At 43.2% G+C, this 18,766-nt stretch overlaps 1 protein-coding gene across 1 annotated transcript; it reads right to left on the minus strand.

The window, feature by feature from the left end:
- Positions 1-3,978: 3,978 nt before the first annotated feature.
- Positions 3,979-17,360, minus strand: slc4a8 (solute carrier family 4 member 8). The gene is made up of 24 exons (XM_071919393.2): positions 17,238-17,360; positions 16,360-16,495; positions 15,727-15,887; positions 12,817-13,000; positions 12,342-12,378; positions 12,072-12,140; positions 10,960-11,117; positions 10,731-10,818; positions 10,494-10,640; positions 10,254-10,354; positions 9,175-9,349; positions 8,814-8,947; positions 8,393-8,638; positions 7,824-7,929; positions 7,244-7,405; positions 7,053-7,166; positions 6,795-6,956; positions 6,387-6,638; positions 6,153-6,221; positions 5,419-5,592; positions 4,723-4,854; positions 4,529-4,626; positions 4,136-4,241; positions 3,979-3,996 (listed from the first exon to the last, which is right to left on the minus strand). The coding sequence occupies exons 1-24, from the start codon at positions 17,335-17,337 to the stop codon at positions 3,979-3,981; spliced, it is 3,129 nt and encodes a 1,042-aa protein (XP_071775494.1). The 5' UTR covers positions 17,338-17,360.
- Positions 17,361-18,766: the final 1,406 nt, after the last annotated feature.

An 18,766-nucleotide genomic window follows, 5' to 3' on the forward strand; every position in this document is an offset into this window, starting at 1 on the left:
GCGCGCGCACACACACACACACACACATACACACACACACACACACACACACACACACACACACACACACACACAGTGCATCTTTAACCCCAAACTCCTTCCCACAGGCTACTCCTTTGCTGGCAGGATCACCTCCAGATGTGCAAGCTGAACACACTGCGTTCTCACCTAAGGATGAAAACAGGGGGAGGGGTGAGGCTGAGAGGAGGAGGGGACAGTCACATGGAAATTAAAACAGCTTGAATAGGTTGGGAGAAAGGTACAGAAAACAACAAGAGGGGAAGGAGATTGAATGGACATTTGTCACCTCATGTGCAATGGAAGCACTGTGACATGATGGAAGATATGGATACTGCTCAGCAACAGGGAAACCTCTTAGCTCCATCAAAACATCTTACAGTCTTGAATATGAACAAGAATTTGATGAGGACAAAAGTCATTTTTAGCAGAATCTGTTAGCTGATAGTGACTCTGCTGCCCTCTTTTGCTCTCAGATACTTCTCACAGTGGCTCTCTCAATTGCGTTCTGTGAGCTACTGCCTCCTAGTGGCATAATGCATTAATTACATCAATACTCAATACTAATAATCAAAACTCAAAGGCATTAATACATAAATGCCACAGCTGATACAGTATCTCTTAGCAGTGTCAAATGAAATCATTTAACAAAAAGTGCAAATGCAATAACTCAAACCACATTATAGTTTCATTTCAACTGTAATGGTTTATTTTCCATTTTTCCATAATCAAAAATTACATTACATATACATAAAAAACATGTAGAATTCTTTTGCTCTGCACTAATCATTCAGTGGTTGAAGAGACAAGGCAGCGTTCTCTCTATGGCTCCTAGACGATAGGATTGAGGTTACTGCAGTACATATGCACTTCTCCCTGAAAGCCTCCCTGTATAACCAGCTCTCTCTCTCTCTGTCTCTCTCTCTCTCATCCTTCTCCTCTCCTGTCACTCTGACCTTGTCCCTGAAATAGACACAAGGCTTCATTAGAAGGACATAGCCTAACACAGTGTACAGTTCTCACTTTTATCTACACGTAAAAATGAAGTAGGGACGGAGGGAACCTAACCAGTCAAAGATAAATTGTGGCCGGAGGGCGCATACCGGTCAGACTGCCCTCTAACACATGGGTCTCTTGCTGTATTCTTATGAGACAAAGGAGATGCTTTTAAAGGTACAGATCTCCAGAATGGGTCCCAGTTGTGATATTTGTGTAACATTGACCTTTCGGTCATTTTGCTTTTCAATAACAAATTTAATGGCAGAGCTTTTCTGGCAGCCTGTGCCTCAACACCGTTTGCTTTCAGAGAGTCTGATGTGAGTCAGATGTGTGGCGATGAAAGGTCACAATAAAACTGACGGCACAACAGGATGTGGTTATGCATTCTATGACAATTATACACACACACATACATAATATTTATACTCACATCCGTGCATACCCATAACCTCCCTTGCACAAACACCCACACACACACACAGTCATACTGAAGACATTTTATGTTTACCATACATATATATAAATACATTGGAAATCAATTTAAAGTCACATGATGCTCATTGAGATCATCTCAACAATTGCTTTGCTAAATGATTAAATTATTTTGTAAGAGCACATCTACAAACAGTCCTTGAATGTTCCACAGTTTGGTTTAATCCCTTACAGTGTCTCTGCCTTTTCTCACTTTATGGTGTTGTACACTGGATTATTTACTCAATGTATTGGTGTGTACTCACTCATGTGATTTTAAATCTATATTTACACAATCAATATTATTCAATCATGCTTGTTGCGCCTACTTCTCAAAATCATTCATTAGTTTAGTATGGATCCTCAGATATACAAGGACAATTCACATCCAATAGTCTGACAGAATCAAAGCAACACACGATTACTGGACTATATAAGGACAAACATACTGACTCAGTGCAAAACGTTCATACATGTCTTGGAGGAGGTATTACTGCATGTAATGTTACAGTGATGCAGCACTGCACTGTATGTACTTGTCCACTTTGCTTTAAAGCCACTCGGACAGGAACGACGGGGACAGGAGGACGTGACAATCATGGCTTATTGGACAAAATCCTGATGTCTATCGGCAGAGGACAGAACTCATGGCTCCCCATGGGCTAACCTGGGACATTATTTTGCTGTTGAGTTCATTCACAGAAATATTATTCATGTGCTGCATTCTTTAGCATTTCTGCTAGCGCACCTTGTTTATTACATTATGTACAGAAAGTAAAGAGAACACTTTAGACATTCATATCTAAAAATAAGTCATCGTAATAAATTATTGTAAAACAATTTTTCTCTTAATAGATCTCTTGAAAATAAAACATATATTTCATAAATTCTTTACCGTATCTACAGAAAGTGCAACTACAAATAAAAGATTATTGTTGAAGATCATTCATTCAAATCATCAACTCTCTGCTCCCATTAGCTCTCGGCTGGCACTGGTGTCTGAAACACAAAAGGGGAGAGTCTTATCCCAAATGACTTAAAGACATCCACCAGATGTGACTCTGATAGGACGAGGGAGAACACACTCCAGCAGAACCTTGTTTATCCACACTGACGTCCACAGCGGCCTTGTGAACCGGCATGATGAACAAAAAGTGTGCGCCAATGTGAAAATATCTTCTCTTGCTTGTGTATAATTGTTAGAATTTCCTTGATGGCACATGCAACCTTTCAGACCGGAATGTATATGCACTACTCTGAATAAGATTTGGTCCTGAATTTCAATAGGTTGCAAAGTCCTGAACAATTCATTCTCCCGAACAGCCTTCATTCCACACTGGGGGGGATAAATGAGGTTCTACTGGCGTGAAAGCAGCCTGATGAAACAAGAGTCATGTGGTTTTAATCTAGTCTTTCTGATGTCTTAAATCAACTTGGGTTCAATTTGTGGTTAATTATTGCTAAAAAGAAATTCCTGTTTGGTTTGCCCCCACAAATAACCAAATAATTAAAATAGTCCTGATACACACAGGGAGAAGCACATACACACACACACACACACACACACACACATACACACACACACATACGCACACACACCAATTATCTGCTCTATTCTCCCCTGACCTCTGACATTATCCAAAGTGCCTTGCAGGAGCATTCAAGAACTTGTCTGAGGTAAAGAAATAAGACACTGTACTAACACACCACAAACATTCTGTAGACCAACCGCCAACCTACACAATCATTAGTTATGAAAGACAAATGTCCATAAAGGGAAAAGATTACACCTCAAAATACAGATGTTATTGATGCCACTGCTTCAACTGAAGTAGGTCTTCTAACATGTACAGTTTTCAGTTTACATCAATACACAAAACTGACACAAAGTTTTATGCCCAAAGATGGATTTGTCTATATATTACTGATCCAGCAATGTACTTTTTAAAATCTAGCAAATAATTGACCATACCATCACTATTATAAAAAAGAACACACTCATGGCACAGTAAATAAAAAGAGACTTTTTTCAATGTACGGACTAATGACTGACAGAGCTACTGAGATTAATAAAAATAACCTGGTTTGTTTTTAAAGGAGCATTTGCACTCCCATCATATAGCCCAGCTAAATGAACAACGGAAAATAGAAAGTCTGCTGTGTGTGTGTGTGTGTGTCCTTGTCTTTGTCTATGTGTTTGTGGGTGAAATGGACAGTACTGAGTGTGTTAGTGGTAGCTGGTAGGAATCTTAGAGACTTTTTTCTCTAAGCACTGAAGAGGCTGACGGTGGTAGCAGCCGAAACACAGCGTCCTGCGGGTGAGGACTGCTGCCTAGTGAAGTGTGTTGTTTCACAGCCATGGCAGACATCCCTTACTGGTCTATGAACTCTATCCCTTCAATCCTGCGGAGTAAAACACACAAACCCAGAGTTAAGGCAGCAGAGAACACAGTTTGACAACCCTCACTAATAGGCATTTAATAAGAACAATTACGAGTCAGTGATGAGCTGATGGAGAGCACGAAGGTGAGAGAATGAGTCGTCAGTGGAGTCAGTGGAGCACAGTGTGTAGCGGCGGCGGTGTTTGAGGGCGGGGGGGGGGGGGGGGGGAGGGTTGGGGGGGGGTGGAGAGAGGGTGTGGCCTTGCCTTCTTAGCAGCCACGGGACGAGTGTCCTTTTGATTGGAGCTGAGGGATTTCCACACGGTGGTTTTAGACATTTCATCAGAAATATTAATATCTGAGGGGTCACACCTGAGGAGCGGGGAGAGGAAAAGGAGGGTGGGGTCAGAGAGGGGGTCAGAGATGACGGGACGGGGCGTAAGGGGAGTTCTCAACGTGTTAGTACTCATTGAAGGGTGCAGTTGAGAACCTAACAATCACACAGCACCACACACCTGTATATGAAAAAGACAGACATGCACAAAGACAGACAAAGACAGAGCAGAAAACTGTCTTACCAGTCTGAGCAATCATCTGTGTGTGTGTGTGTGTGTGTGTGTGTGTATGTGTGGTAGGTGTGTGTAGGTGTGTGTTCTTACCTGGGGTCATGTGCTCTCAGGGTCTGAGTGGGCTTGCTGCTCTCCATGGGAATCTGAACAGTAGTCTTATCCCCTCCTACAAGCATAACCTGTGACTCCTACGACACACACACACACACACACACACACACACGATTAATACTTTGACTTTTATTTATGTGTTCACCAGTACATTTAAAGATCGCACAGCCTACCTCCTCGATCTTTTTGGAGGCATCATCGAGATTCTTTTTCTTCCATTCAGGCATTAAGTCATCCAGGTAACTCAGCTCTCTCTTGGAGAAGCACAAATCCAGCAGCTTACGGATAAATACCAGAGCCAGCACCTGCAGGCACATGAAAAGAGAAAATGTCCTCGATATGGAGAGACCATAATAATTGTCTGTGTGTATAATTGTGTATGTGTGGGTGTATGCGTGCATGTGTGTGGGGGGTTGGTCTGAGATAGCAATTAAAGGTAACGTTATTATTTATTTTTTCATTTTTAGAGGATAAAACAAAAGCCTCGCAGCTGAAACCTCCCCCTCCAAAGTCGGTCTTTCTAGCTCAAATGAACAGGTTCAAATTCAAAGCCTACAAAATGGTTGTTGAAAATTAAAATTAAGGTAGGACATGCTTCTGCTTCAAGGTCTTTTGCTTTGTATTATTGCATGGCCTGTATTTTATGTAATCGTACATGTGTTATAGGCCTACATTAGCACAGAAAGTAAGTAGATGTTGACTGCTAGGCCACATTATATAGGCCTAGCAGTCCACTGTATTTTATGTATGTGTATGTTTGCATGAAAGTCTTTTGTGATGACAAACCAAACAGGAATTTCATTTGAACAATAACTCCAAATGAAACCCCAGTTTGATTTAAGGAGGGTGTTTGTTAAATGTCAGCTCACCATCATGGGGAAGACGATGGCGGCCGGTGAGGTCTTGATGACCCAGAGCAGCACCAGGCAGGTGAGCTGGGTGACAGTGAACAGGTGCACCTTTCTCAGGGGGACGTGGCGCAGATAGATGAAGTCTGGCTGGTGCTTAGCCGGCATGCCAAACAACTTCAGACGGTCAAAGAACTGAGACACAGGATGGAACAGAAAGAGACAGGGGTGGTGTATGTTCGGCGGGTGGAGGGGGGAGGGGGGAGGGGAGAGGGGGGTGTAAGAGATGGAGAGAGAGAAAAGGAAAGAGAGAGAGGAGACGCAGAGGGTAAGGACAGAAATTAATAAGTGAGAGTGGAGTGGAGAGAGACAGAGAGCAACAGATGGTGAATATGGCAAGAGAGAGGAAGACATTATGAAAGACAAATTTGGTTTGATGTTTCTGGCAATTAACTGCCAGGGCTCATTGAATAGAAATGGAATTAATTAGATCAGGAGAAGGAGGAATAGGACACACAAAATAGCAAGAGGGGAGGCGCAGAGGGCAAGAGCACAAGAGATAACTAGAGACTTGGTGTATTTGAGCTGCTTCCACCAGGGGTAAACATTAGGAATACAGTCCGAGTTGAAAACAGGGCAGCAGCACAGAGCATACATAGCTGTGCTCAGATCAACTTGTATAGAGGTCTTTGTCTTCATACTAAATAATCTTTACCATATTAGATAATGTTCGATTAATGTGTAGCAGATTGTACCTGGATGCCTTTTAATGAAGAGGCTCCCATGTAAAGGAAAACGCCATACAACACCGGCATAGGAATGAACTGGAAAACACAACATACATCAATAAGCTTAAGCAAACATAGTCATATACTCAAAGTCATTACTAATTCGTCCTAAAATATATTTCACACATCATGCTCCCATTCCACTGACTAGTACATGTCCCAGCCAGAGGGGGGCAGCATTGTGTGGCTTGTCGGACTGACCTGCAGGGCCCCAGTCATGAATACGGAGCAGCCCATGAGCAGGAATATGAGCAGGCCAGTGAGCCTCTGTTCTCTGATGCCCAGGAAGCGAGGCTGCTCCCCTGGGGCCGAGCTCTCCGACTCCAGCTTCAGGCTGTTGACGTGGGAGATGGACAGGACAGTGGCCGCTACGAACCAGGGCAGGCCCATGATGGAGCACACAGCCAGCATCACCCCCACCATCAGCAGGTCCAGGTGGTACCCACAGCCCTTCTGCAAAACGGAGACAGGGTCAGATACGAGCAGAACTGAGGCACGTTCTGCACCAGGAGGTAACAGTGCAGAAATACAGTATATCACACAAAGAACAAGGTCAAACAGAGTCGTACAGAAGCTAGAAAGAAATACTGTTTCGTTGTTTGCTCTGACCAGTAGTTTGTGCTCTTTGCGGTTAATGATGACAGCAGTGATCTGTTGGTCCATAAAGATGAGGATGGTGCAGAGAAGAGCAGGAATAGAGGCTGCCAGGACTGTCCACCACGGGTTGCGCCCTATTGGGTTAATCAGCCAACCCCTGTCATCTCTGGTAGGCTGGAGGAACACATAGCAGAGGAGTGAGGTTGTGACACAATCGTAACCCTGTGGACTTCTATACCGAGACCCACAAGACCCATATCTCCTGTATACCTGGAATTTGCTGGGCACCTTCAGCTTCTGGGAGGGTACTCCAATGGCATAGTCAAGCAAAACCATGACGACAATAGTCAGGAAGACCGCAAAGTCGCTGATCATGGACCGCACCTGGACAGTAATAGATGACAATGACCTGGACGGTATTACAAACCCTACCTTAGCCTGCTGTGATGCTGGTTGATTACCTTGGTGGGGAAATAACGACTAGTCTTGAATTGTTTGAGGAAGGCAGACATGAAGAAGGTAGCGAAGAACAAGATGGTAGACCAGAAGAGAACGTCTGGGGTGTAGGGGCCATGGTGGCCACATGCTGTCCCTACAAAGTGGCCCTGCAGACTGATGCACTCCTGTAGAGATTTACGTAGTTTACATTAGCACACATTTACCTCAGATGACACAAAATAGACAGAAAGGGAGAAAATAGAGCAACAGACAGTGTTTGGAAATCACTGGCAGACAGGAAACAGTCTAAAGGGCAGAAAGTCAAAACTAGATAGCACAGGAGAAACTAGACTAGCCTGCCTTCATTGTGCTCAGTAACACACACGGCAGTGAAAGGTTCGATTGATTTAAAGTCCTTGTCACTGTTTGCAAAGGCGCTTAAGAAAGGTTATCTGCTGAAGGGAAGGTGAGGGGGTTAGTTGAATGTTAACAAAAGCAAACACTGGTGCAAATGCAGCGTGTGCTATCATGTGAATGTTACTTTGACATTAAGCGTGTGTATGTGTGTGTGTGTGTGTTTATGTATGCGCATGGTTACATTACCTTGACGGTAAGGTTGGCCCACGGTACGGCAGAGGCTGTGATGTTTTTCTGATTCCACAGTTCTAAGGTTTTATTACTGGGGTTATCAGGCTCTGCACACCTACAGCTACACATATACAGAGAGAGAGAGAGAGAGAGAGAGAGAGAGAGAGAGAGAGAGAGAAACACACACACACACAGAAAGTGAGAGAAAAGGAGAAGCAGCACGACATGGAACAAATCACTGTATGGTGGCTGACTGAGAAATTGTGAGCTCACATGCTTTTATTATTTCAAATAGATCAAAACATGGAGAGAACTGCAGGGGTGTGACTTAAAAGCTATTAGAGGAGAGCAGGGATGGAGAGAGAACAAAGGCAAAACCACTCAGTGAGGAGAGACCAACAGAGAGAGATTGGCAGCTACACTTTCTTGGTGAAAAACCATGCACAGGAGGAGGGCAGAGAGAGGGGAATAAAGCTTATCTCACTAGCCGCAGAGATGAAAAAGTCCTACAGGGGCAATGAAAAACATGCAGGTGAAAGCTAGGATGAACCCTGTTAATACAGAGTGAACATTGTGTTGCTCACTATGCCAACGTGAGTTTGTCCAGGTCACTGTGTGTGTTGATGGGGTAGATTTCTCCCAGGTGGCAGAGCTTCTCCAGGGCCTCGTAGATGAAGATCAGGCAGATGAGGGCAGCAAAGGCCTCCTCTGTGAATCTTGTGATGTAGCAGACCAGAGAACTGGCATCTGTGGCAACCAACAACAGACATAGCAGGCTGGTCCACAGGCCGATGCAAGTCCTCAGAGACAGATAGGAAAGGTCATAGTCCCTAGGAGAGGAGAGGAGAGGAGAGGAGAGGAGAGGAGAGGAGAGGAGAGGAGAGGAGAGGAGCAAAAAGGGAAGCAATAAAGGCCGGTCAGGAGGGACATAACTGGTCAGTAAAAGAAAGCTCAGAGTGTGATAATGAAAATGTCACAGAGAGGAGATTGTAATGGGCCCCTTACTTGCAGAACTTGAAGAGGATCTTCTCAAAAACAAGCACAGGGCCTGTGCTGCCCAGAATGGTGAGGGGCTGGCCAGCAAACAGAGAGTAGGCCACCCCAGTCATAGACGCACCCAGTAAAGACTCAATGGCACTCTAGGACACATGATAGGAATACAGTGAGTGGGACTTGTTTTGTATATTCAGCAACTTCTACAATGTCTCTGTTCTCTAGGCATAATGATCATAATTCTAAACCCTTTTTTTGCACACTAGTTTGTATAGATCACAAAGTCAATATGTGCATACACATATATATATATATAGTAGTCTATTGGCACTGTGTGAGCGTGGTGTGTACGCAAGTGTGTCTGTGGTCTTACGATGCGTCCCTCGGTTGCCTCCCCCAGCAGCCCTCCAAAGGTGATGACAGGGGACATGCAGGCACAGTACAGAAAGAGGAAGGAGGCCACACACTGTAGGCTCAGACCATCCTTAAAGTCCCCCAGATAGAATGGAGCCTTCCTTTTGATGTCCAGTATCAGACCACCGAATAACCTGACCACAGCACATAATGGAAAGAGGAGAGGTGGGTGAGATTAGAGAACAGGTTGGTGAAGAGAAAGGGTGATATCCCGTATGCACATTAAGTTTGTGAGTGTCTATGGGTGCATGTGGGGACAGATGCTATATAGTTTATATACTACAGCTACAGTGCCTTGTACCAAAATGTTGCTGAACAAATTAAATGATAACCTAAATTGGGCTAGGATGAAAGTAAAGCCAAGTAAGTCTTAGGAGCATCTCTGTTGTCAAGGGAAAACTGGCAAACAGAAGATTCTACATAGATGAGGAAGCAATTCCAACAGTTTAGAGAAGCCTGTCAAAAGCTTAGGAAGGTGGTATGATGCAACCCTAAATGACAAGGGGCAGATTCAGGAGATAAGGCAGGAAGTAGTCAGAGGCATTGAGGGCAGGCAAGGTACAGCTGTGGTGCCTACAATTTGGTCTGTTGCCTCGGCTTATGTGGCCCTTGACAGTATATGAGATATCTACGTATATAAAAGGGAGAGTAGTTCGAGAGGCTGGTTAGCTCGTATGTTAAGAAATGGCTTGGAGTCCCACTGTTGAACATTCTGGCGGTGTTGTGGGCCGAATTCAACAAAATATCTGTGATTGGAGGTGCCCACTTGATAAGCTCCATGACGTACCAACACTCACACACTCAACACTGTAACATTTAGATTAGGTGGCTGGTGAATGGTGCTGCCTGTCTGATGGTCCTGTAGATTTATGATGGCTTAGCCTGGTGTCCTCAATAGTCATCATTTGTAGGTTAGTACATCATTCTTTTGACGTCTGAACTGGGCTTCTGTATGAATGCTCACCTTGTATTATGGCACAAAGGAATGCAACATCAGATCCTGTGCATTGGTAAATAGGCTTGCAAATTACAGCCTACCTCCCAGTTCTCTGCAGCTCTGGCCCATGGTGCTCAGCATGCAGCTCTTCCTCCACTTGGCAGGCTGTGCCATTGGGAACTCCTGGCATCTTCCTCTTCTCCTACACACAACCAATCACAAAGGCCAGGAATAGCCAACAACCATTCAGAAACTACAATAACTATTTCCTAGACACCCACATCGCTTGGATCAGTTACTGTACCAAGTGAACATCTATAAATCCCAACTGATGGGGGTACCTGAGAGGGGACATTCTTGGGGGGCTCGATTCGGATGGAAGGGTCCCACTCCCCTGGTGGCAGGACAGTCACCTGGTCCAGGAACTCATCTATCCCAGCCAGCAGGTCACTGCGGTCCTTTGCCTTGTATGCTACATCATGGAAGATCTGATCCAGAGGATGGAAGAGGAAACAAGCTTAACTACACTGGAGCTGTGTCTGTCTTAGAGAGGTTCATGTCTGATTTGAACTGCTTACCTCATCAGTCATGATAGTTGCCATGGAGCGTCCAATTTCGTGGTATTGCTGAGCCTTTCCATCCGGGCCGAGGAGAATGAAGAGGAATCTGAGATTTGTCAGCAGATGATTTTAAGCATGTAAATCATAACTGGATTACTGCATTCACATCATTTTATTTCTTAACTAAAGCATGTCATTGTTTATGTCTTTTGGAAACACCTATTTATAGAGAAGAGTGGCCCTCTACCTGGTAGGTATTGGGACCTCAGTGAGTCCAGTGAGCAGCACAGCAGGGGAAAGGCGGACAAAGGCCACGATGGGCCTCTCCAGGAAGTCCAGCTCTCCCACCAGCACATTGGAGGCCTCCGCACCCTCTGGGATCTTCTTCATGAAGTGCATGTCCACCTGGCAAGACAAGGGAGAGGCCAGTATCAACTATTGAGAATATTAATATTGTTGATATTAGTAATCACCTACAATAGCAGTTATCTTTTACCCATATAAACCCAAACCCCCCCACACACCAGCACCCTGTAACTTCAAAGTTGACACTCTGGTTGACAGAGCAAACAGAAATGCCTTCCATCTTTGAGTTGTACATAATGCTCTGTCACTACGGGTTCAGCTTAGCCTCAGACAACCTAAGTAGCCTTTTGGTGTTAGCGATATCAAAATGGAGGGATAAGGAGGGATGGAGGGATGGAGGGATATATTCCATATCTCTTGATGAAAGTTAATGGCTAAATGGAAGCCTTTTTCTGTGTCCAATGATGTCATCCTGTTAAAATCTTGCAGAGTGATGGGAAAGTGCTTTAAACAAAAGGTAGTTCCCCTGATGCTCCCCAGGGGGCACTATGTGACCTAGTTGTTGATTGACAGCGCACCATCCATTGATTATTGATCTTAGTGGGGTGCTACAGCTACACCATGTAGCTTACAGTAATACCACCAAAACCAAAGGACCTTATATTGCGACTGTGAGATGTGTTCTTGTAACAGAAGTGGACACTGATATGATAGGTTAATGTTTGGTAAAGCTTAAATGCTTGTTAATGAAATATCAGCCTTTCTATGATCAGTTCACTCTACGATCAGTGACTCTTTCTCTTCTCTTCTTTTCAATCGTGATCTTCACATCTTTCTGACTGATAAAATAATCCTTTTATTCTAGCAGTGATTCACTAGACTCAGTATAAAGTCTCTCTCTCTCTGTCTCTGTCTCTGTCTCTCTCTACACACACACACACACACACACACACGGATACATACACATAAATAAAGTGCACTGAAAAATGCCATACACTGATGAGTAAAACACACTGATCTGCCAAGCTCAAGTTCCACAGCCTGCTTGTTTACCTTGCTGAGGTCCACTTGAGCGCTGTCCTGACCAACACCATTCTTCACCTCTGGGTTGACTGGGGGAGGCTGGGGAGATGTGGCTGACCCTGCTAGACAGAAAGGAGTGTGTGTGTGTGTGTGTGTGTGTGTGTGTGTGTGTGTGTGTGTGTGTGTGTGTGTGCGTGCGCGAAAGCAGAGTCAGTACATATCCGATTTATTGGCTGGCCGAGTGCCAAGCGAATGAACGATCTATGAAGGCAGTAATCCTTAGCCTGCCGATAGATCTACCATTTGCTTGGGAACAAGTCTATTGATTTTTGGCAGTCTGTCCGTGAAAGAATTCAATGTCACTGTAGAGACCATGCTTTTCCATCTGTCTGTCTGCCTGTCTGGTTACTGTCTGTCTGATACTTTGTGTGGCTGCCTTCCAGTCTCTTAGTATCTAACAGTCTGTCTTTTATTCCTCTCATCCTGTGATACTCACTTCCTCCAGTCCTTGTCTTTCCCCATTCATCAATCTAATAAAGACATTCCTTTCTAGAAATAGAAAGGAATAAATAGAACTGCCTCTAATGAAAGAAGTCTACTCAAGTCAACTAAAGTTTGCAGGATTTTATTGACTAATTCCTTTAAGTTAATTCAATAGAGAGATCTAGAAGGTTGCTTCTCCCACATTATTTAGATTCATACCAATAATTATCTGTAAAAAAAAAAAAAATCTGATGCCATAGCCAGCCACTGTCTTCCTCTCTCCCCGGGTAACCCACCTGTCAGATGGGGCTCAGACTGCTTGCGGGTTCCCTCGGCGAGGGAGCGCACCATGGGGATGAGGTTGTTCTTCTTCTTCTCGTTCTGGTGGTGGTGTCTCTTCAGCAGGGCCTCGCGCACCCTCACCCTCACACTGTCATCCAGCTCATGGGACGCCTCCTGGTGGTCCAACACCATGTCTGCAACACACACACACGCACACATATGTACACACACATTATTACTCTATATATTTTGCCGCCTTGACCAGCACTTTAGAGCCCCTGGACTTTGGAATGACCTGCCTGAGGAAGTTAGGCTACCTAAATCATCTTTTAAATCCCTTCTAAAAACACACTTCTATAGAAAGGCTTTTATGTGAATCACTCCTTATACTTCATTTTGTAATTGTGTTTCTCGTTTCATACTTGTTTTTTTACTTATTTAGTTATTTATTACAGTCTCTATTGTCTGGGCTTTCAAGTGGTTCGGCACACACTTTTATGTAAAGTTCCATCTGTTTTTAGTTGTATCTCTGTTTTCTATTTGTATCTGTTTATCTCTTGTATTACCTTTTATTCCTGTTTTTTTAATTATTTTTATTTATTTTTATTATTCAAATTCATTTTATTTATTTAATTGTGGTACTTTTACATCACTTTCTCTTTGGGTTTTATTGTACGTAAAGCACTTTGTAAATATTGAAAAGAGCTATACAAATAAAGTTATTTTTATTATTATTATCATTATTATTACTGACATCCATTTATAATCACTAAACTGTATTGAGGTTTCAGTGCAACAGAAACCTCAATAATGCTTCAGCTCCTCCTACTCCACACCTCCTTGATCTTTGAATACTTGTTCCTTGCTTTCATTGCAGTATTTGAAATAAATATAAAATGATCACATCCTGACGTGTCAAAACGGACCACATGTCAATACTTAACAGAAGGTGTGTGTTGCGAGCATTGATCATCATATCTGTGTAGTCCAACATATACAGTGAGTGTAGAAAATAATCTGCATCTCTTCATCTCTCACCACTTCTCTTCTTCTCCCTTTCCTGTCTTTTTGGTCTGACTTGCTGAGTCAGCACTGGTTCTTTCCCTCCTTTCTCCTACCTTCCCTCCCACACAATCAATCAGACTTTCCTCCTTGGTGCTGAACCTGTCCTCTGTGTGTACACACACACACACACACACACACACACACACACACACACTGCAGTGCTGGCAGTCATTCTGAGCACACCTCAAGGCCGATGCTAATGTGTTGAGCTCAGCGCCAGTATAATCTGCCATGTTAATAAGGATGGTGACAAGGAAACCATACAAAAGAGTCTGAAATTAAATCAAATCTAATGCAGCACCTGCTCACACATCACAGGCTTGAATTGGATTGAGTTACAGTAAGTTTCTAATTTAATATTATGAAAACAGCCCTGCTTCCTCTGATATATTATCTTACAGTGTGTTAGTGACATATAATATATGGAGATTTTAATGTGACATAGAGAAAAGATACACTCGATAATATTTGTCATGTTGTCACAGAAATTGTGTGTGTTACAGCCCAATAGAATTTAGGATATATTAATCCCCCAAAAATTCAATTTCCAATTTCTAAAATCAAAAACTTTCAATCCAAAAAAAAATGATGCAACATCCAGAGCATAATTTGAATTGAACTGCTTTAATCTTTAACTTTAATTTAGACATTTAATCTATATAATTCATAAACTTTGAATGAAAGGAATGTTGTTGTTTTGATCCACAAATATGATATGTTAGCATTTAACAAGTTATAACTCAATTAGTTTCTTTTCCCAAAATTGAAAAAAAAAAAAAAAAAAAACACATTTCAGCATTCAAAAAAATTGAGGTGAAAACAAATGAATAATTTTTTTTTTTCCAGTGGCTTTACATTTTCCTTTCCCTTTCTCTCTCTCTTCTCTCTCGGTACATTTGCAGTGGGAGTCCAGGCAGCAGGTGCTGATGGCAGGAGCCACATGGAGGAGAGAGGAGTTCTGAGGCGAGAAGAAGAGTGATAGGAAGCATCCAGGCTGTTCAGTCTGTACATCTGTCACATTCTGACCCTGCAGCTGTGCAGTGGACAGCACTGAACCACGGTGTGTGTGTGTGTGTGTGTGTGTGTGTGTGTGTATGTGCGATTATGAGTCATTCTGAGCATGCGTGTTTGTGTCAGACTTTGTCTCAATATTAGCAAACAACTCTAAGCATCTGTTTTAATCTGCTTGCAGCATCAGATGGGTGGGTTTTTGTCACATAGGACAATACAATGTTTACATCACAGGAAAGTACTTAGTCAATTTAGCAGACTTTTCTGTGACTGATGACTTTCCTGTGTGTGTGTGTGTGTGTGTGTGTGTGTGTGTGTGTGTGTGTGGGTGTGTGTGTGTGTGTGTGTGTGTGTGTGTGTGTGTGTGTGTATGTGTGTGCGGTGTCCACCAGAAATGGTCCCCTCAGGCCTGTATGTGTGTTTAATCTCACAGGGGGATAAATCCATTTGTAACACGTCACCAGGGGGCATCTAGGCCGAGATATAGAGCCTGTTTTATATCAATGAATGTAATATATTACTCAAGAGCAGAGGCAAGGAATCATGACTCATCAAGAGTGAGGGAAAGAGAGAGAGAGCAAAACTACCCATCTTCAGTTAAAGAGTTCCATTCCAAAATCAGATATGTGTTTGAAAAAGTGACACCTATTCTTAAATAATTGATAGCACAAAATTCAAACAAATTCTAATAAAAGGATAGTCGACACCTTAAGCCCCTGGATGGACACATAATAAGCTGCATCCTCTGTATTTTGGAGATACTGAATGATCAACTTCAGTAATGATTTTTTTTTCAAGATCTCTGTACTTAGATGTATTATATGCCAGCGAGAGGAATTCTAACCTGCAATCTCTTCGATGCTGTCAGCATGCATGTCGAGCAGCACGCTGCCATTGATGAGGCAGCTGCGCAGCTCGAACAGGCTGTGGAGGGAGAGTGTAGCAACGTAGGGTTTACTCCACCTCTCCCCGCCATCCTCCACATCCTCCTCAAACTTCAGCCACCTGCAGGATAAAGAGGAGGAGAAGCAAGAGATTATGGTGAAACAGAGAGGCAGTTCAGTTCGGTTCAGTGCAGACAGGAACTGGGGAGCTTTAAACCCACAAACACGTATCAGCTCTACATCTTTTATTGTGTGGTTTAAACCGTCTAAACACCCTCTTGAGAAAGCTTCTTTGACTTAAATGTTGACCACACAATAGAATACATAGAGGCGATATTTGCGTGTGGAAACATTCAATTGGGATTTAAATCCCTGCAGCATGACGGAGACCACAATGGTGTTTGTCACTCCTCTCTATTGAGCTTTTTACCTTGAGCAAAAGGACCAAAAAATGGATCCTGTAAGCATAAAGCATCATGTAACTACCGCTTGTACAATTCCCTCTTCATAACAGTACAGCTGTCGAGCTACTTTTCTGTCAGAAGCATTATTGCCAAGCGCTGTTGCCAACAGCTCCCAGATGAGATCCTGACCTGGCTGTTTCCTTCCACTCAGCATCCTTGCCATCTTTCACGCAGATCTCATCCAGCTCAGTGAACAGCTCATGGGCCACATGTTCAGCATCCTCCTCTGTTCCCAGAATGAACTGGACCCGCTGGGACGGCGTGTCTGGACAGGAGAGGGGGAGGGAGGAGAGGTGAACCTTGTTTCAGGGAGGATTTTTCAAACACAACACGTTTTCTCATCCGATGCCTTTCAAATGGCTACTGAGTTGAGATTCATACAAAGATAACTCGCTCAGGCAAGCGCACACCTGCACATGCATAGACACATGCAATACGATGACTAGTTTTTGCTCATCGGTAGCTAATTAGTGGGCTTGTCAATTTTAGCCTGGAGTGCTGGACACAACTCTGTGTGTGTGTGTGTTTAAAGAGTTGCCCACAGTATCGATAGGCTTTGTTTAACAACCACTACCCTTCTCTGGGAGATGCATGGAAGTACAAGCATGCACACACATACAACACTGAGCCATAACCAAGTATATTATTATCTCTGATAGTGTTTTAGCTGTTGGATTGAACCTCATTACTAAATCGTAGTGCTAAACCGATGACCAGTAATTGACCTATGTGTGCATGAGTGTTTGTGTCTGTGTGCATGCATGCGTATATCTGTGCATGTGCATTTGTGCATGCATTTGTTTTAGTGATTCATGCTTTTCGCTACTGTTTTTGTGACTAATGAATGAGTATATGAGTACATGCACCTGAAAAATACTGAATTTGAATACTGAAAGATGATCCTGTCAACAAAGGAGCAGCCTGTAGAAAGGGGTTTAGGGTTTAAGATGCACTCTGTGTGTGTCTGTGTGTGTGTGTCTTACCATGAGAGGATGTGGCAGTATCACTTCCCTCGCTTGGCTGTGTTGCGATGCTCCCTGCCCTTCTGTCTCTCTTGCGGTGGCGAGAGCCATGGGTCTTATGGTGACGATGGCTCTGCCTGGGCATTCGCACCCCCACAAACAGAGTCCTGTGGCCTGGGGAAGGAAGAGGAAAGTGACAGAAACAGAGATAAACAGAGATACAGTGGGGAAGAAAAGGCAGAAAGAATAACAGCAAAAGTGTAGCGAAAGAATTGGAGTGATTCAATCATTTTATTGAGTCAAGTAATGCTAATATACTGTACATAACAAGTGATTGCCTTTACATCACTATCCTTAAAACATTAGATAAAAGGAGCATGCAAGTGTTATAAAGCTTTTTTGCCAATCTTAACAAGATCGTCTATCTCCTTACTCAGACCACTACTGTTTACCATTTAAGTCCATTTACACATTTACACAGTGTTGTAAATGTTTTCGTTGACAACAGTACAGTTCAAAAGTACACCTAAAACACAATAAAACATCACTTGTTTTCATTTCTGAGGCCGTAGGTTTGTGTTTTTGGCAACTGTCCTGTCCAGTTTCCATCCATCCCTGCTGGTAAGCTTTGACTTGCAACCATTGTTCCCCTTTGCCTATGCATTTTGTCTGTGTTTGGCATAAGTTGTCATTATTTTTGAGACTGTTTCCCTTGTCACATTAAATAATTTGACAGTTTTTGTCACAGATGCACCTGCAATTCAGGCACCAACTCTTTGGCCTCTTTGTAACTGTCAGTTGCCTCATTTTTCTTTGAAAATCTTTTAAAGCTGGCATATATTGCTAATTGGCATTCAACATAATATAGACTTGGCTGTTTAGCTTCCTTTGTAACTGTGATTGTAGTGTTTCCGTTATTTTGTCCACCACCCGCACATGTACAAGCAAGTCAATTTCAATTCAGCTTCTCAGATGAGGGAGTGGATGAAATTAGAGTTACTGGAGTAGATGTAAAGTCATCACTAGAGGCAAAAACAAACTGAACAGCACCGACACTGTCCTCTAAATCAGATGGAACAACTGAAAGGGAATATAAGAATAAAAGAGGACAGAGTAGAAGAGGACAGTGGTGGTGGGCATAGCAGAGGTGAGAGAGGGTAGACGATGCTCTCAGCTCTGTTGGGATGGTTAAAGTAAGACTGAAGTTCAAGGCCATTAAACTGAAAGTTAGATATTGGCCTAAAGCTCCATGGGGAGAGTCATGGGGGACAGCAGCACTTTTAGACCGGATTTTCTGCTCCAGATTAGTCTCAACCGCCGCCAACTCTAATTATAATGTTTGCCCTGCCAAGACAAGAGGCTGGTGTTGAAGGCAATATGGCGTGACAACAATAGACTGAATTCACGACTTTGACAAAGACTGAGGCAGTTTGGTGTGCATGTGTGTGTGTGTGCATGCGTGTGTTCATGCGTTCCTGTATGTGTGTGTGTGTGCATTGCAAATATATTTTGGGGTACAAGGAGGATACAAAGCAAGTGAGCTGGAGCTGAGTGTTCCATCTCCAAGCATATTA

The sequence above is a fragment of the Centroberyx gerrardi genome, chromosome 5, assembly GCF_048128805.1.
Source record: "Centroberyx gerrardi isolate f3 chromosome 5, fCenGer3.hap1.cur.20231027, whole genome shotgun sequence".
NCBI lineage: Eukaryota > Metazoa > Chordata > Actinopteri > Beryciformes > Berycidae > Centroberyx > Centroberyx gerrardi.